Source organism: Falco rusticolus, chromosome 4 (genome assembly GCF_015220075.1).
Source record: "Falco rusticolus isolate bFalRus1 chromosome 4, bFalRus1.pri, whole genome shotgun sequence".
In the NCBI taxonomy this organism is placed as follows: Eukaryota; Metazoa; Chordata; class Aves; order Falconiformes; family Falconidae; genus Falco; species Falco rusticolus.
The window spans coordinates 45,289,966-45,316,676 of NC_051190.1; the positions used below are offsets into that span (position 1 = coordinate 45,289,966).

Below are 26,711 nucleotides of genomic sequence, written 5' to 3' on the forward strand. Positions count from 1 at the left end.
GCTGTGCCTGTACAACTCCTAGGTTTGCAGCACAGCCTTGCAGGTGAGAGCACGCCTGCTCCCCAGCACAGCACCTGAGCGAGTCAAAACCCACGAGCCCAAAAGTGACCTGGGGAAGGACGAGCCAAGTGCGGCATGTGGAGCATCTTACGGCAACTTCTCCACTGATGAAAAAAGGGACTGGGTAACACCTGATGGCTGGGTTCTGGGCAGGGGGACTGCGTTGCTGGCTTGGCCCCCCTTCTTCCACAGAAGCCTCCCTGCCTCTCGCAGCCCTTCCAGCAGGAATTTACCAGCTGCCATGTGCCTTGGCCAGTCTGGACCGTTGGGAAGGGGCATGAGGCGAACGAAGCAGCTCACGCCGGCTCTCAGGGCTGGAAAATCCATTTGCTGCTGGGGCTAGTAAGAGCCAAGGGATGCAAAAGGTTCAGCGAGGGTTTATTGCTCTGCCACGGCAGGGGCCGGGAGGGCGGCAGGATTGTCACCCCCAGCCACCTGGCTTGGCCGCTCGTCCCTTCCCCACATGGTCCCCCCGCGGTCCCGCAGCCGGGGCGCTTCACATGTTGGCTCTCTCCCGCTGCAGCCGGGAGTTGTAGGCTCGGGAAACCGTGTTCCAGGCGTCCATGTAGCGGTCCATGCACATGGCGATGCACTTCTGCGGGACAGAGAGCGCTCAGGCCGGGCCCAGGGGCCGCAGGCACCCATCCCCCCACCCCCCGCGCCCACCTGCTCCGAGTTGTCCAGCGCGCCGCCCGGCTTCCCGATGCACTTCCGAAAGCACTTGTCCGTCATGCGCTGAGGGAGACACCGTGAGGGGGGCCCGCCGGGACCCCCAGCCCGGTCCCCCCGCGCTCCCCCGGGCACCGAGCGGGGCCCAGGCCCGGCCCGGGACAGCCCCGCCGCCGCGGCCCCTCCTCACCTGCAGCAGCTCCTGCGCGTTGGCCACGGCGATCTGCACCTTCACCTGCTCCATGATGAGCCCCGGGTCCAGCTTCCCCCCGCCGCCGCCCCCGGAGCCGAAGTCGGAGCCGAAGTCGGAGCCGAACCCGCTCTCCATGCCGCAGAGTCCCGGCGGGCGGCGGCCCCCACGCTGCCGGCGAAATGGCGGCTGCCCGCGACTACGGCTCCCGGCGTGCCCCGCGGCCGGCCCCGCCTCTCCCAGCGTGCACCGCGCCGCGCTCCCTCACCCGGGGCGGCGGGGGTGGCCGCCTCAGGGGCCGGGGGTGGCCTCTTCAGCGGGGCCGGGGGCGGGCGTGGAGGCTGGGCCACCTCAGCGGGGCCGGGGCCGGGGGGACGTGCCTGCTGCCCGCCGCGTCCAGCGTAGGGCGGGCAGGGGGCGGCCCCTCCGCCTGAGGCGGCCCCGGGCTCCCCGCGCCCGGCCCGGTGTCGGTGGCGCCGCCGCCGCCGGCCCTGAGGCGGCCCCGGCCCCCGCGCTGCCCCGGGCCGCAGCCGCGGCGTGGCGGGTGAGGCACAGCAGGTCCCAGAGCGCTGCCCACAGCACCCGGCCCTGGCACCGGCCTGGCCCCAGGGAAACGCTGCAGGGCCGCAGCCCCACGGGCATGGGGAGCGGGCTCCCCCCTGAGCCCCACCGGGAATCCATGCTTCTGGCCTTCGAGGATGGTTCCCTCTGCCCTGGATGACTCAGGTAAGAGGCCGAGACCCTTAACGCCTGCGTTAATTCCACGGTGGTACATCCTCCATTAGTGTAAGCGTGCTGTGGGGCCGGCTGGAAGCGAGCAGGAGCCACACGTCTGTGGGGCATTTCCCAGAGGAACACGCGGACAGATCGCTGCTTCGAGCCGGGGCGCTGAGCAGAGCCAGCAACGCACTCCCCCACACCAGCACGGCCAGCTCTCGGGGTACGGTACAGCATAGAGTCCTCACCGTGGGTCTGCCCACTTGAAAAAGCAGCCGTTCCTGCAGCTCACAGAATTACCAGCTAGTGCTAAAGACAGGGTAGTTGCCTGTGGTACGATTTTACGGTGAGTACAGCCTAGTGAAAAGCAGCTGCCAGGCAGCAGAGTTAGGCTAGGGCTGAAGGCAGCAGCTCACAGCAATGCTTCTGCCCTCCTGGCTGCTGAGCACCCATCGCTGCTGGGCTCGGTGGCTGCTCTTGCTCTCCAGGATCAGGTAGGCTAAATGGAAACTGCCCCTACAGCACTGCGGAGGTGCTCAGCGCTTCAGCTGACCTCCTTTCAGGGGCTGTGGAGGTCAGTGAGGTGACAGGAAAGGAAGGGGGCATTCATCTGCTCCAGCGACTGCAGTTCTTCCCTCTGCTTTCGTTGGGAGCAGTGCTATTTGATCAGAGGACAGCGCTTGCCCTGAGCACCCGCATGCAGCTTAAAGCCTCCATTTGCTCCTGGAGCACCCACCAATTCAGTTGATCTTTTCAGAGTGTGTACAGGGCATGGTGCCCTATCTACACACAGGGAAGTCCCCTGGGATGAATCACCTCAAAACAGCCTGCGTGGCCTCTGTGTGGGTTAAATGAAAGAAGGAAACAAAAGAAAATGCAAAACATTTATTCGAGTGTGTTGTACAAAAAGTTTCCAGTCATAAAATGTATATTACAAATCATTGAAAAAGACAAGACGTTTGGCATGCATATTCTAAAAAGAAAAAAACCAACCCACTTTGAAATGATAAAGTCTAGATTCATTACATAGTTTTCATAAGTCCCATTTGAACATTTTCATCATTTTGTCTTTGTATTTCAATTTGCAGCCTTTTCCACAACTCCATGTTTTAAAAACTTGAACCTTCCAAAACCTCATCTGCAGCAGCTGACTGGAGGTAGTCAGTTAAACTGACCAGCAGTGACCTAGAAACAGAGCTACCTAAATACAGATTGTGTTAAAACAAAACAGAAAATCACAATTCAAGTCACAAGGCATCAGTTATGAAAATAGAGTTCAACTGTATTTTGTGCCCAAATGGAAAGCATTCTGGCTTAAACTTGTTTATCATAGCTCACTGCATTTAATTTTAGTGTAACGATGACTTGGGTAGCTGGAATACACAATAACATCTACCTTAACACAAAATCATCACTTCATTAAAAACTAACTAGAAAATTTGGAGGTTCAATATAACACATTTACCTGAACTTCAAGTCGAGTCACTGCTTGTGCTATTCTCAACAGAGTCTTTCAATATTAAGCAACCTTTTCACTCTCTAGACCTTAGCATTTCAAGAAAGGCATTATGCTAACAAATAATTGCATGTAAATATGGTCTTGTATTTAAAAAACAAAACAAAACAAAACACTTTTCAATTATTTTAAACTGGTTTAAAGCTAAGCATATTGAAGGGCAAATAAAAATTCTGTTTCCCAGGCCATTTTAAATGAGAAAAGAAACTCTCCCAACATAATTTGTCTTGACATTCAGCTAAAACAGTGCTTTGAAAAATGCAATCACTATCTCACCTTCCACTCACTGGTTTACAACAAGGCTTTGTCTCCTGCTCACACTGGGTTTGGACCCAACAGTGGCAATAAAATCCAGTATCAAATATGGATATGCCTTTGTTTAGAAGTAAGACTTTCAAAAGAAGGTACAGAAAGAAGAAGGAGAGTGGCTTAACAGTGAGGAAGTAAGAGAAGTGGCTACAAGAGATGGAAAACATATAGCATGCATGTTTTCATACAGCATGGAATTCTTTCTGATGCACACAAAAGAAACAGATTCTCCAATGTTCTGGGGTGTAGAGAGGATTTCTAAATGCCTCTTCTAACTAACCTCTGTCCAGGTTGCAGTTAAAGGGCCTTTATACAGGATGAGCATTAAAAAGAAAACAGGCGTATAAAACGCAGTAAGATCCCTGAACGGAACATGAGGTGCCCTGTTGCTCAAGGACAAACATGCATACGAAGTGATCTCCTTTCACAGTACAGTCTGCTTCGCGCTGCAATACAGTTCTCATGACTCGTGTAAGCTGCCGCCAACCCTGTCTGGCTTTTACGCTACAGGTCATGGGAAGCAGATGTTTTGTTTTCTTCCTGAGACTTTTGGTTCCTGCTACAAACACAAACTCTGCCAGCAAACTCCAATTTAATGAATAGAAACGGTGCTGAAGCCAAGTGATCAGTGCATCAGTGTAAACTATTGGTTCTGTCAGGGCAGAGCTACAGGCCCCAACTAGCCTAAGTAGACACACTGGGAAATAAAGCTGCACGGCAAAGGAATCACAGCCACTTTACCACTTAGAATAAGTCACTGCAACACAACAGCTAATTAACAAGTATAGAAGCAAAGGAGAAAGAAGTGGCATGAAACGTCAGAGGTTCTCTGTAACCCTGTCTCACTCTGCGGGACACCACATCGCCGATGGTTCTGCAGATGGAGGGACTTGTTCTGACACAAGCATTTGCATACAGTACAAACTTCCGAGTAGGTAGTACGCATTTATCATATTTTATATGATACTCTGTTATGATCTACACAGTGAAAAGGCCAACTTAACTATTATGCTGCAGTTATACTGCTATTCCTTTCTGCTCTTAACCACAGAGAATAGTTTCAGATATTTTTTTCCCCCCCATCCAGAATGAAGTTATTTGCTTATTTTTCTGGAATAAGAAAATCCGTATGGGTAGTTACACTCACCTAACTACTCTGATAAAAGTTATACTGGTTAATTTCCCTAATCAGAGAAGCCTTACAATAATTTTTCCCCCGACAAGTCAACTGTTTCTCCTTCAAGCTCTACATCAGTATCAGACACTGGAGTAGAAAAGCTGACCATCCTCCAAATTCTTCAAGAGCGGTTCACATACAGGATGATGAAATGGGAAAAAGAGGGCAAGGGGACACTGGATTTTATTTGAACAAAAAGCTTTAATTATCATGAAGATGACAAAAACCCTAATCCTTGAAAGACAGGAAAAAAGAAACAATGCTTTTTGGGTTGGTAAAGCCAAAAAGCTCCCCATAGGGAGCACCAGCTCTAAAGGGATATTTGTTACGCTGCAGCTCAGCATCAAAAGCAAGAGGAAAGGATGGCATCTAGAGAAGAACGCCCACACAAACAAAAGTACGTGGAATACAGTAGTTTTTGTGTGTCTTGTAATTTACAGCTAGGAATTATTTTTAGTAGCCTTTTAGAGAGCACTGTGGTGACACCATCACCCATATTTAGACTGCTGGCATTCAGCTTTTCCCACAGTGTCAGTCACTGCTTTAACAGGAACACCTGTATATACCTAAACATGGTACTGAAGAAGAAACTAACCTGTTTCCAAAGGTGAAAGACACAGTTCCAAATCTAAGGACAAATTCTGCAGACTGTTACTGAAGGGCACAGTGCTCACCACAAAAGATCCACAAGCACCAGTCCTTAAGGCTACAAGAAGACACACTCCCCATACAGTAGCTGTTAAAAAAAACTATGGCTCAGGTAGCAAGGGGTTTTTCCTTATTTGAGCTGCCTTTCCTAGCCCATTCTTCACAGGAAAAAAAAGAAAAAGTAGAAAAAAAAAAAATCACAAAAACCACTAACTACACTTACTGCTTTAGTATTTAAGATCACAGAACAGTCTTGAATGTACAGATGTACAGGACAATCTTAAAAGAAGAATAAGCAATCTGTAAACTGGCCAATATAAAAAAAATAAATACAGATCTTCAGGAAAAAAAAGCAAATAGCCCTCAAACATTATGTAAGTCTATTGTAGAAGCTGTGGGTCAGAAAGGGAAATGCTGTCCAGTGGTTGGAAGGTGCACTGCAAAAATACTTTTACATTGATTGCATTAATTTGCCTAACAACAAATTTAAGAAAAGGTAATTGATAACAGTATGTCTGAGAAACATAATTTCACTAGATACATTTTACAGAGAGATAGACATGATTTACTACATATTTAACCTTCTACTCAAGCAGAGTGGGAAAATTACATTAGAAAAACGGCCAAGTACATCAATAAAGTTATCCCATTAGTCCAAACAGCCAAATCTTCATACTGCTTTTTTATAATGGATCTTCTGATAATGGATTAAAAACAGAATTCTAAATTTCTATTAGTTTAACTTCAGTAATTCAGTTGTCCCACTCAAATAGAGAAAAGTAGCATCTTTGATTTATTTTTAAATGGCAAAATAAATCCATAAGCTTAAAAAACCCCTTTTGTTCCCACCCTGCTTGCATTACAAAGCCATCAGTCAAAGCCACTAAACTGACTTTCTAGGTTATATCTGTCAGTCACAATACTGTTCAGAGAACATAATGTCCAAAAGCCACCGAAAACATCCAAACCTTGTAGCTTGTTTGATGAGTCTATACTATTCAAATGACAAGATCAGAGTTCAAGAGTGCAGGTAAAAACAGGATTCTATGCTGGCATAAAATGGTATCCAAATTTCGTATCCAAACTAATAACTAGTGGAAAAAAAAACATCTGCTTGTACAGTAGTCAGTACATTCTTTGGAGCAGTCAGGTATTTTTCCTAGTGCTTAAAGATGCACCACTGTATAAATACTAACACGAGGAGAGTCAGTTATCTCCACAGAAATGCAGCAGAAGAAACCTTAAGCTAAAGGGACACTGTCAGATACAAAATGCATCATACCGAAATAAAAATCACCTACTACTCATACAAAACAGTTTTTTATAAAAAGCATTATTCTCCCTTCACTCCCTAAGACTTGACTTTGCGCACTGCAAGGCTATGCTTATGTCCTGAACAACAGCAGTTCCTTTTAATTTTTTTTTTAAGTCATTACACTATTTCTGTACTATTTTGCAAATACTGCTCCTTAAGATATCTGACAGTAACCTTTGAATACAAGAAGTATGAACAAGCTGCATCTAGCTCCGATTAAAAAAAGTCAACATTTACACAGGATAACCTTTAAAATCCCCAATATTTATCACTGCCAAAAGTAAAAACATTTTTAGCTTCTAAAATCTTATTGTTTAATGCCGAGTATGTCAAAAGCATTAAATCATGATGCTTAACATCCTAAATACCGTACTTCACAACTTGCATCCGTGATCTAACAAGCTTTCATAAAAACAGTTAAAACTCTGGTTTTGACACTTCCATACCTTCAGATGGTGTATATATTCAGGAAGCAGAACCCATTGTTCTCCTCCTTCTGAAATAAGGATATGGAGCTAAGGTGTTGACAGATGTTTTTACTACTAGGCTGTCAAACCTCAGAGCAGGACAAGGTGCCACGGTCATGAGCCAAGAATGTCAAATCGGCAGCTTCCCTTTGTTACTTCCACTGGTGGAGTAGCATTTTTAATTAACTTGGGGTCTAATTTCCTAAGCTGGGCACTGCTGAGGATACCAGGCAAGACCCTGCTATTTCTTAAAATAAGGAGGAGACACTACTGTGAATCTCTCCTGGAGCCCTGCAGATGAACACACTTTCTTAACTTTTTTTTTTTAAATTATACTGGTTATATATGCAATTTTAAGTTTACCATACACTCAAGGAGTCTCATCCCATTTTAGCTAAAAATTTCTTTTCTGCTGCAGGTTTGTACATAAGACTTTAAACTCTGTATGGGGAAAAATACTGTATTCCAATATAGTGTTTCAACAAAGAGGGAAAAATAAATCTATTAAAAATTCTGGCAGTTTTGTTCAGTAAAGGTTTTTTTTTTGATTTTTTTTTATAAAAATGTACCAAGGAGTAAACTTCAAAGAAATCAGATGATGCATATAAAAATAGTTTTCAGTGGCTCTGGAGGGAAAAAAATAGCAAAAATAAAAGGAAATAAATGAAAAAAGGCAAATAATAGTTTCTTTTTTCTTTCTTCACATCACTGAGCATCCTCTAGAGGTTGTTCTGGGATCCCCCTAAAACAAGACAGACACAGTTGAACTCAGTTCTTGCTAGCTTTTCATACTGTAAATCTAGACTCCAGTTATCAACTCAATTGTTAAATGCATTTTTTTGGTAGTTTAGTGATATTCAGGGAACATCACAACTGTAGAGAAAGCATTGCACACATGTCACAGGCTACTGCCAGGATTAAGACCTGCTACTCTGGTTATGGTTTTCTATGATGGGTTGATGCGGTTCGTCTCCATCACTGATCAGAAGAACCACTGGAGTTTGAAATAAATTTACAGTATTTTCTAGTATCACCTGTATGATGTAACTTTCTCCTTTTCACTCTGCCAACTGCTGTTATTTCCCAGTACTTAACTAAGGGTTATGAAAACATACAGGTGGTATTATTAAGAAAAAACAAGTTTATTTCAGATGTAGCAGGTATATACTATCAGAAAATAAACCAGTAAGCTGAAGCTTGCAGCAGCAGCAGCACTCCCACTTGCCTGGTTTTTAGTGGTTATATTTCCCGGTGGTTATATTCTGCTTACAGCAAGAATGCCACACACTTTTTTTGTTTGTTTGGTTTTTACAGAGAAGGAAATACTGGAATGGGAGTAACACTCACTGCTAAAACAAATCTTACTAACCCTAAAAACAGTCTATGCCATTGCAGTGCTGTAAATACGTGATCTGTTGCATACTTCCATAGAAAACCTGGCATCCTGACCCGACATTAGCCACTGCCTGAGCTCTAACACTATCGATTCAAGCAGCAATGCCTGGAGGAATTGCTCACTTTGTGCTCTTCTCTGTGCACTGCAGTAATGCTGCAGGGTTGCAAGCCATTCTGCCATCGTCCCCTGCAAGCATCCACTGGAAAAATGGACCACAAAGCTCAGAGCTGGCAGAAGTTGAAGGCACCCCCCTAAATCTTGCGCCTGGTTAATCCAGCCAGTGAGGCACAAGTTAAACATCTGGTCCGCATCTTATTACCTGTTGGTTGAAAAGGTCTTCCTCTCCAAACTCTGCTTCATCCTCTTCCTCTTCATTCTCTCGCACAACTACTGATTTAGTAACACTTCTCACTGCAACTTCCTATACAAAATAACAAACAAGGAAATGGCTAGTAGTCTCTATCTATCTCTTAAATTTTTGCTATACCATCAATATAATACCCCTATTAAATTTTGGAGGGTCTAAAGCAACGTGCCCTAGATTTAATATTAGCTATACGAGCAAATACTAGTAATATCCTGCAAACCACAACAGTTCTATCCACTAAAAGGCATGTAATGTAATTTAGCTTCAGGAATTTTCTTTCATTACCTAAGGATTTGAGAGGAAGCAGCCATTTACAGGTGGCCGTTAGTCAATTTTATATAAGCTGAAGTCTTGTATAGAGACCTACTGGAATGCATGAAACTAAAGTTTCTCAGTATGATTACACAGCGTTAAGAATATTCCTAATTTCTACTAAATATTCTCTATCAATTACTTATCTCAATTATCAGGACAGTCTTCCAAATCAGGCGTGAAAAGGAATTCTAAAACCCCAAGAAGCTTCCTTTACTACTGGATAACTTTTAACACTTCTTAGTAGTAAGAAATTCTTCTGTACTCCTGTGCCCTTGAGATCATATATGCAAATTTCTACTTGTGGAAGTTGTCCTAAACATACACTTTAAGCAGGGATACTGAAGGTATCCACAGTGGGAAGAGACATGGATTTGAACTTTTCTCAGATACTAGTGTAACCACTTCTGTTTGAATACTAAGCCGGTTAGCTTCCTATTTGTACAAACGACCCTCCCTCCTACCTTGTCCTGTGCTGCTGCTCCTGCAGAAAGTGCTTCCACACAATTGCCAGCAAGAAAAGCAGCATGAAACCAGACACACCTGTGGTCTGCTTCACTTTCCTGTTTCTATCAGATGGCTGGGATAATGGCACATTTATGAGTAACAGCCAAAGCACAATACTCCCTTGCAGGAGTCTTCTGCAGGGGTGGTTTTATTTAAAAAAAAAAATAATAAAAATCCATTCTGGGCAGATGTAGGACAATGCAGAATGAACAGGAACCTGTGGCAAATGAAAACTTCTGATATACTGCCAACATTGGAAGGACAGCTGTCTTCCTATGTTAAAGTATTTACACTGCACCCCAGAATGTTGTAGGTACTATATAATGCAACTTTGAATTGCCAGCAACACCTATTTTATTTGTCGCTTCTAAAAACACATACTCGAATTCTCTACTAGCAGGGTGTTTTTCTAAAATAGGAGAAAAAAAGTCTATGGATGTAATCAGGATGATGGTCACAGTTTTCCAAAATTTCCCAAAAATCTCAGATACTCACAAGATATTTAATTATGACAGGATCAGAAACTGATTTATTTTAGAAGACAATAGGGGAGATCTTAAAATCAGGATTTTATCATTGATGTCATCCCCCTAATGAAAGACTTCGGGGGATAACCCAGCCCGCAGCCTTTTCCCACAGCCCCAGCCTACCTCTCCTTCTGAGTTTACGAGGTATGTACGGATGTTTCCTCCGGTGCCCCAGCTGCCTTGATTCTTCCACACGAGAACAGAAGGGGGGCTGTGAGATACACCTGCATCTGCACCCCAAATCTAGACAGACAGACATTCTGTAATTAGCTGTTTATGCACATTTTATTTTTGAATACATTTTTGAATATACGCCCAAATTCTCCTACTCCTCTCTGCAAACTGGTTTTGTTTCTGAATTCCAATGGCAGTTTTACCCTGCTTTTACCTACACCATTACTTGTATTAAGATATTATTCTCAGTCTACAAAAAATCCCCACATTTGCCATTTTTCTTAAAAAAAAAAAGACAAAAAATTATGTTATATTGAAGTCATCACTTTTTTCTGAATATACAAATTTGTCCTACCACCATCTCAATGACTGTACAGAGCCAAGACATAAAATGCAGCTTATAGTGTATCAATTTAATATTTTATATGTATCTGAGCAATTGCTACTTAAGCAGAAATAGCTAGAACCGATTAAAAGAAAGCCTTTTTTTCTTCTGAAAGAACATCTGTTGCAGACTGAAAATAAAATACAAAACTGTAGAAAAGCAGCTGTTCAACTACAGCCAAGGCTGAGAATGTCTAATCTTAAACTTAACGTCCACTAAGTGGACTGAACGAATGAGTAAATGCTCTGAAATGTTTCTTTTTTCATTAAGAGGTTGAGCAGGATGAGTGCAGCAAACCTGTGCAAAGGTGTTTGAAAACAAAGTCCTTTTGACCCACCCCCCAAAATACCTTTTTCTTCAACTTTCTCTGTGCCCAAAGTGGTCTTAAATACTGAAGTGCTAATAAATAAATTTGATTTCTGTTCTGCATTTCTATGACTGAAACCCTGCTCCTCTACAGTGAGATCCATGAAACCAGAAGTTATACATCAAATCAGGCTGTACCAAATATCAGATTTACAACTGCCACAGCATCAACAAAAGATTATGTTGTTGACACACTGTAATTATAACTTACTGTTACAGTCTGCCCAGCTCTGAGGACGTATTTAGGAGTAAATTTGTAAGCAATTTCTTCTCCATCTCCGATTTGTCTTTTCAGTCTCCAATTACCCAAAGACTGATCCTAATGGAAAGAGTCATAAGGTTATTTAGGGTGAGCAAAACAGAGCAAATAGGTGTTGGAGGTTTCTCTAGGTCTCTGTGTTACTAAAATAATGTGACTGTAAGTTTATTTACATGGTTGTTAAGACATCTGCATTCTAACTTGAAAGTATTTTTCTGTACCCTCTACTAAAGTGTAAATCCTCTAAGGTCATTTGGCAAAATCTAAAGATGCACATTTTGCACAAAAAAGTTCTGCTAGAGCCAGCAACACTATTTACACGACCAAGGTACCAGCACACGTGTTTAGATATTTGGGACACAAACTGTATTCTCTTCTTGGTAGCAAACATTACACTCATGCTAGCACGCTGTAATGTTCAACTTTCAAACGCCCTTGTTAATTATTGCAGGACGCTGCACCTCTAGACCTTGCTCCAGCTCTCCAAGTAACTCCACCTACTTGTGCTACAACCCCTGTGTAACAGTTCCATTTAGCTCCTCCTCCTGGTTTTCCAGGAGTTCTGCTGACACTCACCTTATCAGAATTGTTCTTCAGTTGAACATATTTGCCCTCCAGGTCTATCTCTTCTATGCTGATACTTCCTGTAGCCGAAGCTTGCTGGGACATCTGGAAGCTACTGCTACTACTGCTGCCACTAATACTTCCAGTGCCAATTCCACTTGTTCCACTGCCTGAGAGCTCCTCTGCTTCGATGCGTTTTCTCTTGCCTCGGGAAGAGCGCACAAGTGAAGTACTGCTACTGCTGCTGCTGGAGGTAGCCCGAGAGACGGTAACACGGGAGGAGGGACTCGGAGAGAGCTTCAACCTTCACACAAAGAAGCAAGCGTTCTAATTAACTCATCCAGGGAACTACACACAAAGCAATAATGCTATCATATACTCCATAACCAAACTGCAATACACCCCGAGGCTGGCAGTGGCCTCACTGTGTGCCATGAGGACCGCATGTAAGGGGGGCGGGGGGGGGGGGGGGGGGAGCTATCCATCCCTGAGGAATTTTCTGGTGGTACGATTATGTGACATGGAAAGCCATACAAACGAGCACAACACAGATCATGTAACCCTTCCCTCCAGTGTATCTACTACTAAACATACTATTCTTGGGCCACAGCGCTTAAAACCAGGACAGCACAGAAGTATAAGCAATTAAATAAAAAGAAGAGGTGAATGTCAAACACAGAATGATACATTCCGCTGTACTCCGAGGTCATTATAAAAACCAAAATATAACTAAAGACTATTCACTTGTAAGTGTTCATACAGCACACTGTGGTGTGAAGCCAGTATGACTTCAGTGAAACAAAAATCTGGAAATTTCTGCTGAACTGGTTAAAAAAAAACAAGCCGAAGAAATGAAAATAACACCTGCTATTTGTAAGAAAAGAATGTGGAATCTGTACATACCTTTCCTCTTCTCCTTCCAGGAGTTTTCGGTAAGCACTGATCTCCATGTCCAGTGCTAATTTAACATCAAGCAGTTCTTGGTACTCTGTAAGCTGCTGCTGCATCTGGTCCCTCATATCTGTCATTTCCCTCTCCTTTGCATCTAGCATCTTCCTAAACTTTTCCCGCTCACCAGCCATCATTTCCTCCAATTCGTGAATGCGATCTTCTGCAGCACTAGCCTAGGTAGACAGCACAATGGAAAACCCAGTTGGCATCTACGTGGGTACAGTAAGAAAGTTAAAAATTTGTCTCCCTCCCCAATGAACATAAAGATTTCTCTCTGGAAAATCCAGAAAACGTGAAGGAACAGAAATGTTAATAAATCCAAACAATACCGTGCTCTGTATTAGAGATGAAAGCGAATTTAGTCCCTTTACCTGTTTCTGAAGGCCAGAGAGCTGGTAGTTGAGAGCTTCTATTCTCATGCGAGCCTCCTTCAACTCCTCTCGAGCTGCACCAGCAGCTTTGTCATTTTGGTCAGACGACAGTTTGGCGTTCTCCAGCTGGAAAGCAAGTTTTATACAAGTCACTTGGATTGAGTTAGATAACCTGCAAATACCCTTTTGGTAAAAAAATAGAAGCTATTTAATCTTAAATAATTTTAAATGGCAATCTGGTAAGTTTATGGTGAGAATTGCTTAACATTAAGGAAATGCCCTAAGGACCAGGAAAATCTATTTCAGTCCTATTCCTATGGAATTTGCTTACGCTATTAAAAATAAAAGTCTATTAACCCTTGCAGCACACAAGCAGCCTTCCACTTTCCAAAAACCAGGTTCATGTGATCATGGTCTCTGCCCGTTTGTTGTAAGAACAATCACACTGGGTCAGAGCAAAGGCTACCTAGTTCATGTCCTGGTCTAACGAGAGACCAAGGTCAATAAAATATTCCACGGGTATTATGTCTCAGCTGGCCATTTACAATTCAGGGACTTCCCAAACCAGAGACAGTATTTTGATGCTTACTGCCTCTCTGGATTTTTCAGGCAGGAACTTGCCCCTGCTTTTTGAATTTATGGGGCAAGGACTTTAGCTGTGGATCACTGAAGAACAACCTTACTTTGTTTCTTCCGAGTCTACCACTGGACATTCACTGTCCCTACTTCTGAAAAATAATAAACAATCACTCCTCATTTACCTTTTCTCTGCCATCTATGCTTTTACAGATATCTATGGTAACTTCCCCTTCTCTTGAGACAGGTACCTCATTTCCCAGGAGAAGTTTTATTTTGAACTTTCTTCATGCAGGACCTCTTTCATACTCTTAATTGTCTTCGTTAGTCTTCTCTGTATTACTCTGTACTACTTTTTCAAGAAGGACTAAGACTACCCACAGCACCCCAGATGACATCCTGCCCCAGAGGCAAAGCAGCACTTTCAGTTATATTCTCTGTCCCTAATAGCTGCCAACATGCAATTCGTTTTCAGTTTTTGTTAATTAATTTCACCTAATGAAGTTTGTTCACTTCTAGTGACTACTTTTAGCCAAATCTGACAGAGCAACAACAGAGCTCAAAGCTATTACAAGGGAAATTTCATCGAAGTAGATAGCTAGAAAAAGCATCCTTTTCACGCCTTGCAGGTGGAGCTCAACAATTCTGCTACACGCCACAGAATCCACCCAGGAACTAAATTGCCCCAGTCCCAAAAACTGTTCCAAGCAGGACATGATGTTTAGCCACACAGCACAAAGCTTTTATAAAAATCAATCTTCATTAGCTCTGCTGATCACAAGGCTCTGAGTAGGGCAGAAAACACATATAGAGCCTTCTTTAGGCTAAGGGTTTTGAAGGAACTTCAAACCAACTATATACTCCATTACTTGTGAAGTTTTAAATTAGAGAATTATTTAAATGCTGACATTCACTTCCTTACAGTCATGCTGGCATAGTGCCAAATCCTCAAGTTTAGAATGTCTGTTATTTATTGTCAAAGGTCATGATCAGAGCTAGAAGTGAGCTTTTACCCAAGACCCTCTTCATCCTGGAGAAGCTCAGTAGCTAAACTTAGGGAATACAAGGTCAAAGCGGCCTGTTAACAGCTCAGGCTCTCTCTGACAGGGACACATCTTGATCCAGAAATCCAGGGAATGAAGCTCACAGCTAAGCCCATTTTCCCCTTTGCATTCCAGCTTCACCCATAACAACCACCATCTTTTATATGGGGGGAAAAAGCAGCTTAATTTGTTCATCCCCCTTGTTCAAATCTCATCAATTTTTCATTCTCAAAGTCTGTATTTTGCAGACTTTTTTTTTTCCTACCCTGGATCTTCTTCTGACCGTGACAAGTGAATCCAAGTATCTTGTATAAAAACATCATCTGTTCCTAACTTCAGCAAATAATACCAAGACTGCTAACTGTACTTAAGTTTTTTTTTTAGTATCTATTATCTATATTGTTGTTGCTGTAAGAAATGGTTAAGTATTTGTAGATCAATGTTTCTTATACTGTAAATTATCAAACCAAAGAATTCAAAGGGAATCTCAGTGAAAGGTGGGGGAGATCAGTGTTAGTGGGAACGTAGTTTCTCTGCTGCAAGAGAATTAGAAGTAACTGTATTATTGGCAAGTATTTTCAATAACCAGAAAACTGGCAGCTAATCCCTTCAGGTAGGGCAATGAATAGTAAAACAAACAAAAACCCCAAACATAAACCAAACAAACCTGTAACCAGGAGCTGTACCACTAACAAAGCTACTCCTCCCATGGCCCCAGTGCTGGACGAACTGGGATTTCCTAACTCGGGATTTGCAGAGGTGTGACGGGTACAGCTGACTCCCAGCCACGCTTTGGTGCGGGCTGACTAAGAAGCAGCAGGACTCCATTCCTGGCGTGAATTTGTGAACTGCAGAGCCCCTGGCTCATGCACACAGGAGCGAAGGGGTCTTGAAAAATATTCCAAAGGTACAGAACAAGATACCAGAGCTAAAACAAAGACACATATCTTGTCTATACTACTGACTAGCAGCCAACTACTTCATTACCACCAGGATGGACCCAGTTTGAGCTCTCCCTGAACCGCAGCTGGACTGCGTGACAGGTGACTCTCCCCTGGCGCAGGGATGTCCCTCAAGGTTAGAGATTCCTTATGTGAGACTACAAGATCCTTCCTTACCCGAGGTGGAGAGAGTCCTTACCCACGACAGATTGGTGGTAAATGACTACGAAACGTTACTAATCCAGGTAGCTACTCGATATTATTATAAACGCTGTATGGATAATCCCTTCAGACATAAACCACTGACCAAGCCAGAGACTGAAATTGGATCCAACCCCACCTAGGCTCCAAAAGGAGTTTAGAAGGCAAGGGGGTCCACTCTGAACGTCGTGACTCAACAGGAGGGTTCCTCCTTACTCTTTGCGTCTCTGGTCTCTGTATGAATCATTCTAACTCAATTTTCCTTTGTATGCTCCTTTCGTGCAGTAATTAATAAGGTGAATCTTGCCATCAGACTTATGGAACCCTGTCAAATCACTGTTAAACTTTATTAAATTCCATTGAACTTACTGAACTCTGTTAAATTATTATTTTACCTCAATAAAAAATATTACAGCTTCTCTCTTTTGAGCGAGTTGCATTCCACTCATGCCAAACAACAGGCAGATAAACCAAAAAAGTCCAAATATTTCTAGAAGTTTAAGCAGCATTCTCCTGGATTAAATTAACTCCTATGTTCACATTTTCCCCTCTACTCTGCTCTTGTGAAACCCCACCTGGAGTACTGGATTCCTCAACACACAAAAGACATGGATGGACCTGTTGGAGCAAGTCCAGAGGCAGCCACAAAAATGATCAAGGGGGCTGGAGCCCCTCTCCTGCGGGGACAGGCTGAGAGAGTTGGGGTTGTTCAGCCTGGAGAAGAGAAGGCTCCGAGGAGACCTTACTGCAGCCTCTGAACACTTAAAGGGGTCTTGTAAGAGAGATGGGGACCAACATTTTAGCAGGGCCTGTTGTGACAGGACAAGGAGCAGTGGTTTTTATAGAAGAGTGTAGACTCAGACTAGATACAAGGAAGAAATTTTTTACAATAAAGTGGTGAAACACTGGCACAGGTGGGTCCAGAGAGGTGGTAAATGCCCCCTTCCCTGGAAACATTCAAGGTAAGGTTGGATGGGGCTCTGAGCGACCTGATCTAGTTGAAGATGTCCATTGCCATTGCAGGGTGGTTGGACTAGATAATCTTTAAAGGTCCTTTCCAACCCAAATTATTCTATAATTTCCAATTTATAAACCATGACTTTCATTACCAAAGCTGGTCCAATACCTTGCCTGAAGTTTCACTGCCACCACTGAAACCACAACTGTATCTAGTAATTTTCCAATCCAGAACTTAGGTGATTGCAATGTGATAAGGCTTACACACATTTAAGAGTACTGGGACTAGTAAGAACATTGCAAAGGCCACAGTAAGAGTAAAGTGACAATGCAGCCTTAGACACGGACCCCTCTCAGTATGTCTGTATGTCGCAAGCTCACTGCATCCAGCCAGAAGCCGGTGTTGAAACGCACCAACCCCCCAAGCCCTCCAACCCATCCCTCCAGGTTCTTAAAGCCCAGGTACCACACCTGGCAGGTCTCCTCCACCATCTCCATTTTGGAGGAGGAAGCGGATCTACTGACGTCAAGAAAAAAAAAACCCTTATGGCAGAAAACATTGTCTGATCAGTTACTGCGTGACATTCGCTATTCCCACTGCATCCTCTGCAGCGAGCAACTGTTCATGTGTTTTCTCACAAACTGGCATTTTTTGGCTAAAGCTCTTCCTAGCGATTACCTCTGGCTGGGCCCTCCATGCAAACACATCTGCACACAAATGCCACAAGAGGCATTTGAACACCAGGTCAAAGCTTCTTCAGATTCCAATTACTTGTCCCCTTAAAAGACAGTTGGGCTGATGGGAAGGGTTTTATCTCCCTAGCCGGCCTTCTGTCAGACCGTGCTGTGAGAGCAGCGGTTACCTTAGCCTGATAGGTCTGCTCCAGCTCCATTTTGTACAGTTTGACTTGTTCATCATGTTGATTTCGCAGATCCTCCAGGGCCTGAGTCATTTTGGATTCATACTCCTGTTGGCGACTCGTGTCCACCTCAACCAAACGATGTTCATGTCGTTTTCTTGTTTCCCTTATTTCCTACAGACACACCAAAAAACCACGGACAAATTCCCACATTAGGTTAAATAGTACAAGTAATTACATTCAGACAACAATTAACTATTTCACTACTAATTAGTCAGATACAGGAGCTACAGTACTAAAGGCATTAAGCCTAAGAATTGCTACTTGTACTAACAGATGCAAGTTACTGTCCTCATTTAGCAGGATGTAATTCTTAATTGATCGGACTCAAAAATAGGTTTAAAAATATCCATACACATTTTTAAGGAAGGAGCTGTTAAATGCTACAAGAATCAAAACGGAGGGAAAGGGGGAGAAGAAAACATGAATTTTTACATAGCAAAGAGATTGTATATGCTGCACTATAAACCCTTTCCCCTCTCAATATACCACCCAACATTACAATAGCAGTCAGATAAAAACGAACGCCTTTTGCAACCATTAAATATATTGAAAAAAATAATTAAATTGCATCTTCAGATTTCACTTTTAAGCATATACAGATCTCTCTCTTTCTATATACTGGATGACCTCTACTCATTAGGTTTTGATTATGTTAGTAGTAAAGCAGCAACCCAAGCAATCCTGAAGACATGATTTTTTCTGGTCAGAGTCTGTACTGAGAAATGTTCATTTTTAGAGAAGTACAAGTTCTCCGTGCCTAGAACACTGGTCCCAAACTAGCGAGGGGAGACTTACTCATGCACTTATTCATGTTGAGCCCTGCAGAGACCTGGCCAGGCCTGAATGCACGGTATGAGAAAAAAAACAATTTCTCCCTTCAGGGTAGGACAAACAATCGGGGAGTGGTTCAGAGTACTGGGAGGAGGCCTGAAGGTAGCAGCACAGCCATGAGGAGAAGCAGCAGACAAAGAAAGCAAGGCTCGCTTTGCATGCTTAAACTGGGGTTACAGCAAGCTAACACAAATTCAGAGCAACTTGGGTAGCCGTTTGGCAGAAATGCTCTACATCTAAAACAAGACTTAGAAACATGCCCTTCTATTCACAGCAATGTGCCCTGGTGTGATCTGGATGAAGCTTTCCCTTCTGTGGTGAATTTTTTATGCCAAAAAAACTCAGCAAGCAAAAAAACAGTCTCTCAGTAACTGTAGGTGATGACCCCTCAAGAGGCCACAAAAATATCATGGGGGACTACAAAGCATCAGGTGAAGGGCTGAGCTGATCTAGCAGCTCATCACCACTAGAATCAGCAGACTGCACTGACCAGCTCCCCATCGTGATGTTCAAACTCCAGCGGAGCTTTGGACCCTTCAACTGAATCAAATGGATTCACTAACCTAAAGGAAACCCATTCCTTTTTTTCTTCCTATATTGAATTGGTCCATACGAGGATCCAAGAGCGCCAGGGATGGCTAAAGGAACAGCCCTGCTTCAGCACAGCAAGCTTTCAGCTTCTGCTGTCTCATTTAGCTTCACCTTTACGCGGCAGCAACACCATTCTCAGAGAGCACAGGTATTCCAAGGCCCTACACCCAAGGGTCTGTCATTTCAGTGACATGCAGCAGTCCAGCTACTCCATGGCATGGAAGAGAGACGATGGCCAGTACAACTCAGGGTGATCTACCTGGCTGGTTGTCTTTCCCCTTCCCACAGCAGTCGGTTCCTACATTAGCTCACCCACCCATGGAACAATACCCTTGGCACTTGGCTCTCATGCCAGCTCTACTACTGATTTACCACGTAACTCCTGCAAAACCTTTAACCATTTTATTACTCCATCCATTTATAGCAGGATAATACTGATTTTCCCTACCTGGACTAGTCAGTAATTGTCTACAGTAAGTTTGAATAAAACTACATGAACTTCTGACTATGATGAGATGAGGTTGACAATACCTCCTCAAACACATTCTTCCTGAAATCCAGATCCTCTTGCAAGCTCTGGCACCGATTCTCCAGGTCCACACGCATGAGTGTCTCCTTCTCCAACTGCTTCTTAGCCACAGCATGACCATCCTCAGCCTAGAAAAGAATTTTGAAGACAAATACTTATTTTTGTCTGGATCCCTATTTTCCATGCATAATCCCTTTATGGCCTTAATTTGACATCTTTGGGCCGATTATTCACAACAACAAATCTAATGTGGAGCCACTGACTTTCCAAAAAACCCCAACAAAAAAAGGAGTGTGTGTATTTGTGAATATTTAAAACAAGCTTTCATGTATGTTATTTAAAACACAGGGTTATTTCAATACAGCATAATAATAGAGTTGAGGATTATTAATTCCTCAAGCACGGCATCTTGCATGTTGTTCTGTTTCTTGCTAGTGTAGTCCGACTAGCTATGCCAGCATAAGTCCAAAATTATCCAGGCCCTTATGAAGGACAACATTTAATAACCTGTTATCTCATGAATATAGAAACGCTTACCAGAATTTTTTAAATAAAAGCTTTTGGCTAGCAAAATTTCTAAACACCATGTTGCTTTGGTTGTTTTACAGAGATTTTTCACAACTTAATTCTATATCCAAGAGAGGCAGGCAAAGGTTCAGCAGTAAGCAAGCTGGATCAATGATGTTCAGACTATAAACTAACTCGAAAGAAAAAAAAAACAAACAAGTTCTACAATACACAGCCTCTCCTGTGCTACAGCAAGGCAGCATTTGCTCCCATACCTTAGCAAGCTGGGCACGCAAATCAGCCACCTCTGCTTCCAGACTGCGTTTCTCGTTCAGGACAGTATTGAGTTCTGCTTCACTTCTGTGAAACAGCACTTCAAGATCCTTAATGCGACCCTGAGCCACAGACAAATCTGCATCTTTCTTCTTGTAGCTGAAAAAAACCAAAATTTAATTATACTAATACACACAAAATAAATATATTAATACACACATCTTGAACACATCTTGGTTATAACTACAGATATTTTGTTATTACACACATTTGATTAGGATTAGTGTACCACTATATGGTTCCTAGAGTAACCTGCAAATACAGCTAATAAAAGTAATAATAAGCACCTCTTAAAACTCGCAGCTTGTACTAGTGTGTTGTAAATGCACTGCCTAATGAAGAACACGCATCATGGACAGAAGGCAACTCTGACAGCTAAGAAATAACAAAAAAGCTGCTTTACACACAAGGTGTAAAGAGGATTTTCCCATCTCAGTGCTACACAGCACATTTAACTGCTCACATCCATCACTTTGGACTACAGCCCCTGAGCAGCAGAGCACCTGCATCTCCCAAAGTGGCCTACGAGCATCCCCAGCGTTTTGTATTTTATGTGGCCAAGCCCACTCCCTAGGATGTATTCCCACACAAAGTAGTAAAGCGATCCACTGTGGAAACGTGGGGACCTTTCAGGAGTAAACCAGTGTTTCTTCAGCAGTATTCATTACAAGCAAAGCAACTCTGGTCACTTCAAATGTGATTATTTGAGCTGTTATATCTAAGTCACAGAAATCATCAAGGTCATCTTCCTTGTGCCCACCAAGTATTTATCTGCCTTCCCCTCTAACACACCAACTTTTACAGCTTCTCTAGGTGTGCGTCGTTACGTTATTAGGAAGTGTTTTGTTATGTGAAGTAGTTCTTCCCTGCTGCAGTTAAAGCTGGCTATTCTAGCCTCACACCACTTAAGAATGCAGGGAACAGCTTCTTGTCTTTTTCTTTTAAACCATCTTAGAGTTCATTTTTCTCCTTCCCTTTCCTCAGCCTTCTCTTCTGTACATCTGTGGTTTTCAGCCTGTGGTCAGCGAGCTGCTTTTAAAGGCCCACAGAAATAACTTTGCAGAGGAGTCCTGCTACCTATAGGCTTTAAAAGTTCTGTATTTGGTCTGCAACTCCCGAACACAGAAAAACCATTACGCCTGCAAAGGAAAAAAAAAGCTGAAAAGCACTGCTCTGGATTATACAAACCTCGCTCCCCAGCCCAAATCCTGAGTCTTGGTTCCCAAAATTCTGACCCCTTGGTCTTCTTGAATTCCTGATTTGCTCCTAACTCTTAACAAAATGCAATACCCAGAATTATTTTTACAAAAATCCTGCTTTGTGGGGTATTGGTATGCACTATAGACAGACAGGATTTCTTTACATGCTCCAGCACGATGTGCATCCTTTTCTAACTACAGAGTAAGTCGACACACTTTCACGATACGCCCTAGATACGGGGCTCGTATTCCCTCTACATTCGTTGGTGTAGATCTCTGAACTTGAATTAACTGTAACCAATTTTTCTTAATCATTGATCCAATCTGTCACTGCAAATCCTGTTCTGCAACATATGTGCGGTGTCTTCAAGCTCAGCAACTTGCAGGAGACATATAGACAAAACACAACTTCTGCTTATAAGACAGCTATTGAGCAGCAACCAGAGTCTCCAGAACAGACTCTCCAGACACATGCCCTGACCACACCTGTCACATACTAAAACAAGCCCCTCTGCGTGTGTCACAATCAGATCTGGAAACCCTCTGTCTGTACAGTACCTAAAGGGCACATCCCACTTCAACACGGAGTAGGAACTGCAGCGTATGTTTACACAGCCCATACTTCCCCCCACCTTGCAGCATGCAAGTATTCCCAGCGGGACGGGAATGAACACAAGTGTTCAATGTACAGCTTGACAAAGCACCATAAATAATTCCTGAAAGCAAAAAGTAACTCCTGCTCCTTCACGAGCACTGCCACTGGAAGACAATCCAAGCTGCTTTCATTCACATTTTTATTTGCATTTATCATTTCAGCCTGGTTTATTGTCTTCACAGGAAAATCGACAGAAGGCTTTACAAAAGTGCAACCTGCTTTTGCGGGTCTCTGAGGAGTTACAAATGGCAGACGACGTGTCTGTTGAGATGTGCCAATGTTCTTTGAAGGATACCACGTTAGGGTAATCCTCTAGAGCTCTTTTTTCCAGAAAGCAGCCAAGTTTGCTCAAGGGAAATATTTCAGCCATCATGCGGGGTAGCAGGCAGGGGAAGCCACAGGAAGACAGTCACACAACGCAGAGCTGTGAGCTTGCAGCTCAAGCAGGACTGCTAAAAGGAGCAGATGGAGGCAGTCTGCATGTATCTACCTCCAGGCTCTGCTTGACCCGGGCACCTGTGACACTGGTGAAGATGTGAACAGACACTTCATGAACATCAGGACGGGGGACGTTCCTCACCCAGGCCATCGGTCACGTCTGCTGTGACTGCAGCCTGATGGCTACGCCAGGTCTGGCTCAGCAGTCTTGTGGGAGGGCGCAGTGCTTCCAAAAGGCATTTTAAGAAGCATCAATAGTATCATTCCCACCACAAATGCTGCCCATTCTAAAATTTATAAAACAACAACAACAAAATGCCAACAAAAAAACCCCACCCTCAAGCAAAAAAAAAAGCCATCCAGAACAAACACAGAGGACTTTTTTTACCTTTTATTGAACTCCTCAAGTTCCGCTCTCAGTTTTCCTATTTCGATCTGTAACCTAGCCCTCTCTTTGGCGGTTTCATCCAGAACTCTTCGAGCATCAGCCAGTTCAGACTCGTAGAGACTCTTGATTCCACTCACCTAAGGGGAAAAAAGTATGCAGGCATGAGAACATCCCAAAGACTATCTGAGAACTGAAGCACAGCACCAGTTTTCACACAGCCTTATATTCAAAGAAAGATATATGATATGATTTCTATTATTTAAGAACAGTCTATAGCAAACGTTTTCAATTTATATGCACCTATGATTACCTATGATCTATTCCCAAAGGCAAGATTTAATTTTTATTCCCACTGGGACGTGACATAACATACGATGTCTGAAGTGTGCAAGTCCTGCAAAGAGAGAAACTGCGGCCGACCAGTACACCTGCAATCAGATCTTAAATTATTCACCCTCATTTCCAATACTGCTGCTTTGGGAAATATTGTTTTTTAAAGAAACACTTAAAAGACTTTTTTTGTGGAATAAAGGTCCAAGGCGCAATTTGACTCTGCTGCTCCTGCACTATAAAGCTAAAAAGAATGAAACTAGATGAACTACAGAAATGTGAAGTTCTCAGAGACGAGCTTCCACTCCTGTTCTCCACCTCAGAGGGTAAGGACCTGCGGACCTCTCCCCGTCCCAACTCGATATACTACACAATCAGCTACTCAGACTGCAGCATGGCACTTCAAAGTCTTCCACACCTTTATTTTTGTTAGAATACAAGATTATTTGACAGGTGTATCAGATAACTAAAACTTCAAGACCATAGAACATTGCTGCTATAGCTTCTATGAAAGGATACCAGAACACCTAAACACCTATTACTAACACAAATTCAGAAGCAGAGCAATCAGAGTGAGAGCCAAAAGCAGAATGTACCAACTTTAGGCAGAGAAAATCCAAAACAAAGCATGAAATGTGGAAGCAAGAAAGCAAACTCTGCTATTCCTAGTCCTAGGAGCGCCTATTTCAACATCAGAGTGGCACAAATGACAGACTCAACCATCTGGTCTTCAGAAAGACTGATTAAAAGCAGTCAGGATATAATTGAGTTCCTGATAGACTATATTCTCATAAGACTTCTGAAATTAACTAAAATACGACAGTATGAGGGCTGAGAAGCCTTAGTTTACAAGCACAACACATACCAGAAACAACTTGGCTGTCTATCATGCTGTCTTACTACTTTTCTTTAAAGAATTAATTCTTTCTAGCTTTATTCAGCTTCAGTTTTCTTTTGCTTTTTTCCCCATAGCTGGTATGTCTATCATTGTCTATGGCACAAGCCAACACAACTCTGTATTATCAGTTACAAAATTAAGGGATTTTATGAAGTGTACCATGACGATGCTAAACTCTTTCATACAGCACTCCACAGTGCCAAGAAAAAAACCAAAACTATGGAGATTTTAAGGCTGTAAAGCCTTTCATTATGGATGACCCTCGAGTGAAAATACGGTATTTGCAAATTGCAATGCAAAATACAACTGCCCAAAGGCCAAGCACTGATTCTGCACCATCAGGTACTGCATCTACAACACTCCGCTAATGCCAGCCTTCTTCAGACCTTCAGCCCTTCAGCGTGCTAAAATCCTTGCACTGGGACATCTACCAGGAACTCGGGGCTGTATTGCTGTAGGTTCAGAGCCACACAGTAAACCATAGTGCAGGACACAAGGACAAATCCTTTCCCAGTACTCCAGGGCATAAACCAGAATTGCACGTCAAGGTACAAAGGAAGAAAGCTTTTTCCCTAGGTTGTTGTGCCATGCTGTCCCAGAAAGATGTTGCTGTTGTGATACAGTAAATAAATGATGTTTTCGAGGCATTACACCACCAAAAGAACAGTATTCTGAACAGAGAATAAACGAACACCTAATGTAATTCCTGTGCAGAGAGAATATAGCTAGATGGAGCGAAAAATTGCATGATGAAAGCAGTTTTAGAACCTGTTGGTAAAAAGAGAACCAGAGACTATGCTTCTTAATTAAAGGGACTGATTCATTCACAGCACAACCAGTTGTGGTAGATTAGTACCTGCTTTCCTCCTGCAGCATGTTAACCTCTTCCCTGCTCTTATTCCAGTAACAAAGACGAGGAGGAAACACACAGGTCCAATTCACAGTTCAAAGTGTTAAGTCAAAAAACCACTTTCACTAGAATTTTAAGCTAATGCACTGAGAAAAAAAGGAATCACAGAGAGGTAAGGACACAGGGAGGCAGCAGACAACCAGGAGCAGGAACACCTTCAACCGGAAAAAAACCCACCAAAACCCAAAACAAAACCCACCATCCTAAGCCACCTTTGTCAGAACTCGTAACAACAGGGTGTAAAGAGAATACGGATTCCTGGATGTAAGTTTTAGGTGACCAAAACAAACAGCAGGACAGTTCAAGACTGTCTTTCTAGACCATAAAAAAATAACATCTTATTTATTTTCAGCACTGACCAAGCAGGGAAAGGAGAACCAAACACAGCAGTAGGTTCAAAGCAAACTAAGTACTGCCAGCTCAGCTGAACCAGCCTGGTGTGACAGGCTTGACAGCACCTCTGGCCCAAGACGGCTCCTCACTGAAAGCACCTTTCCACCCCAGCCCGGAGAAAAATTCTGGAAAGTATTTCTGTTCCCTGAACTGTCCCCCCTCAAACTCAGAAGGAACTCAAGTTAGAGTCTACTGACTCTCTGAAGTCTCCAGAGAAGCACCATCCCCAAACCGCCCCTGTTTAGTGTACGGGTAGGATTTTGCTTGGTTTTGACTCTACAGTCTTCTGCCCACTCCCTTTTGTAATGACTCTACATTTGCTACTCAGTTTGGTCTCTCGTACAGTGACGCTTCCAGCCGTCCTTAAAAAGATGCTGTTAAACCAAAGCAGGACCTCCTAGGACAAGCCTCACATGTTCCTTCTGGACAAAAAAGAAGAAAAAAAAGTCAATAGGAACAACAGCCAGCATCCACAGCAACAAGAGAAGGAAGCTGAATAAATGCATCTGGCAACTGTGAAGCCCATTTCTGGTGCTTCGTCCCACCACACTTGTGAGCAGAGTGCCACCAGGTAGTGTCTGCTGTCCTCGAACACTCCCAGAGACACTGGGATGCAAGGGGTAACCCATCTGATGACATCTTCCGGTTTTTTGTCCTCTTTATCAATAAAATCTATCAACTCAAATTCCTTCCTTCATTGTTTCTTCCCATTTTGCTTGGGTTACCACAACCCATCATCTCCTGTCCCCCACATCTCAGATACAAATTCATCCCTGAAGACCATGCCAACCTTCCCAGCGTAAGGCGGTAAAAGCAGCAGC

The 26,711-nt window shown here is 43.2% G+C and overlaps 2 protein-coding genes across 2 annotated transcripts in view; both read right to left on the minus strand.

Annotated features, from left to right (window-relative positions):
* Window positions 1-417: 417 nt before the first annotated feature.
* TIMM13 (translocase of inner mitochondrial membrane 13) lies at window positions 418-1,137 on the minus strand. The gene is made up of 3 exons (XM_037386935.1): window positions 920-1,137; window positions 727-795; window positions 418-655 (listed from the first exon to the last, which is right to left on the minus strand). Exons 1-3 carry the CDS (start codon window positions 1,055-1,057, stop codon window positions 557-559), a joined length of 306 nt encoding a protein of 101 aa, XP_037242832.1. The 5' UTR covers window positions 1,058-1,137; the 3' UTR covers window positions 418-556.
* A 6,247-nt stretch (window positions 1,138-7,384) lies between these two features.
* The window catches only part of LMNB2 (lamin B2), a 28,334-nt gene continuing 9,007 nt past the window's right edge, over window positions 7,385-26,711 (minus strand). Inside the window, exons 2-12 of the mRNA XM_037386934.1 lie at window positions 23,360-23,496; window positions 20,622-20,778; window positions 19,842-19,967; window positions 17,829-17,999; window positions 13,248-13,373; window positions 12,829-13,049; window positions 11,938-12,229; window positions 11,314-11,421; window positions 10,301-10,420; window positions 8,784-8,885; window positions 7,385-7,810 (exon numbers count right to left, since the gene is read on the minus strand). Of these exons, the coding sequence (XP_037242831.1) occupies window positions 7,769-7,810; window positions 8,784-8,885; window positions 10,301-10,420; window positions 11,314-11,421; window positions 11,938-12,229; window positions 12,829-13,049; window positions 13,248-13,373; window positions 17,829-17,999; window positions 19,842-19,967; window positions 20,622-20,778; window positions 23,360-23,496 (1,602 nt within the window). The 3' untranslated portion in view covers window positions 7,385-7,768. The remainder of the gene's footprint in view (window positions 7,811-8,783; window positions 8,886-10,300; window positions 10,421-11,313; window positions 11,422-11,937; window positions 12,230-12,828; window positions 13,050-13,247; window positions 13,374-17,828; window positions 18,000-19,841; window positions 19,968-20,621; window positions 20,779-23,359; window positions 23,497-26,711) is intronic.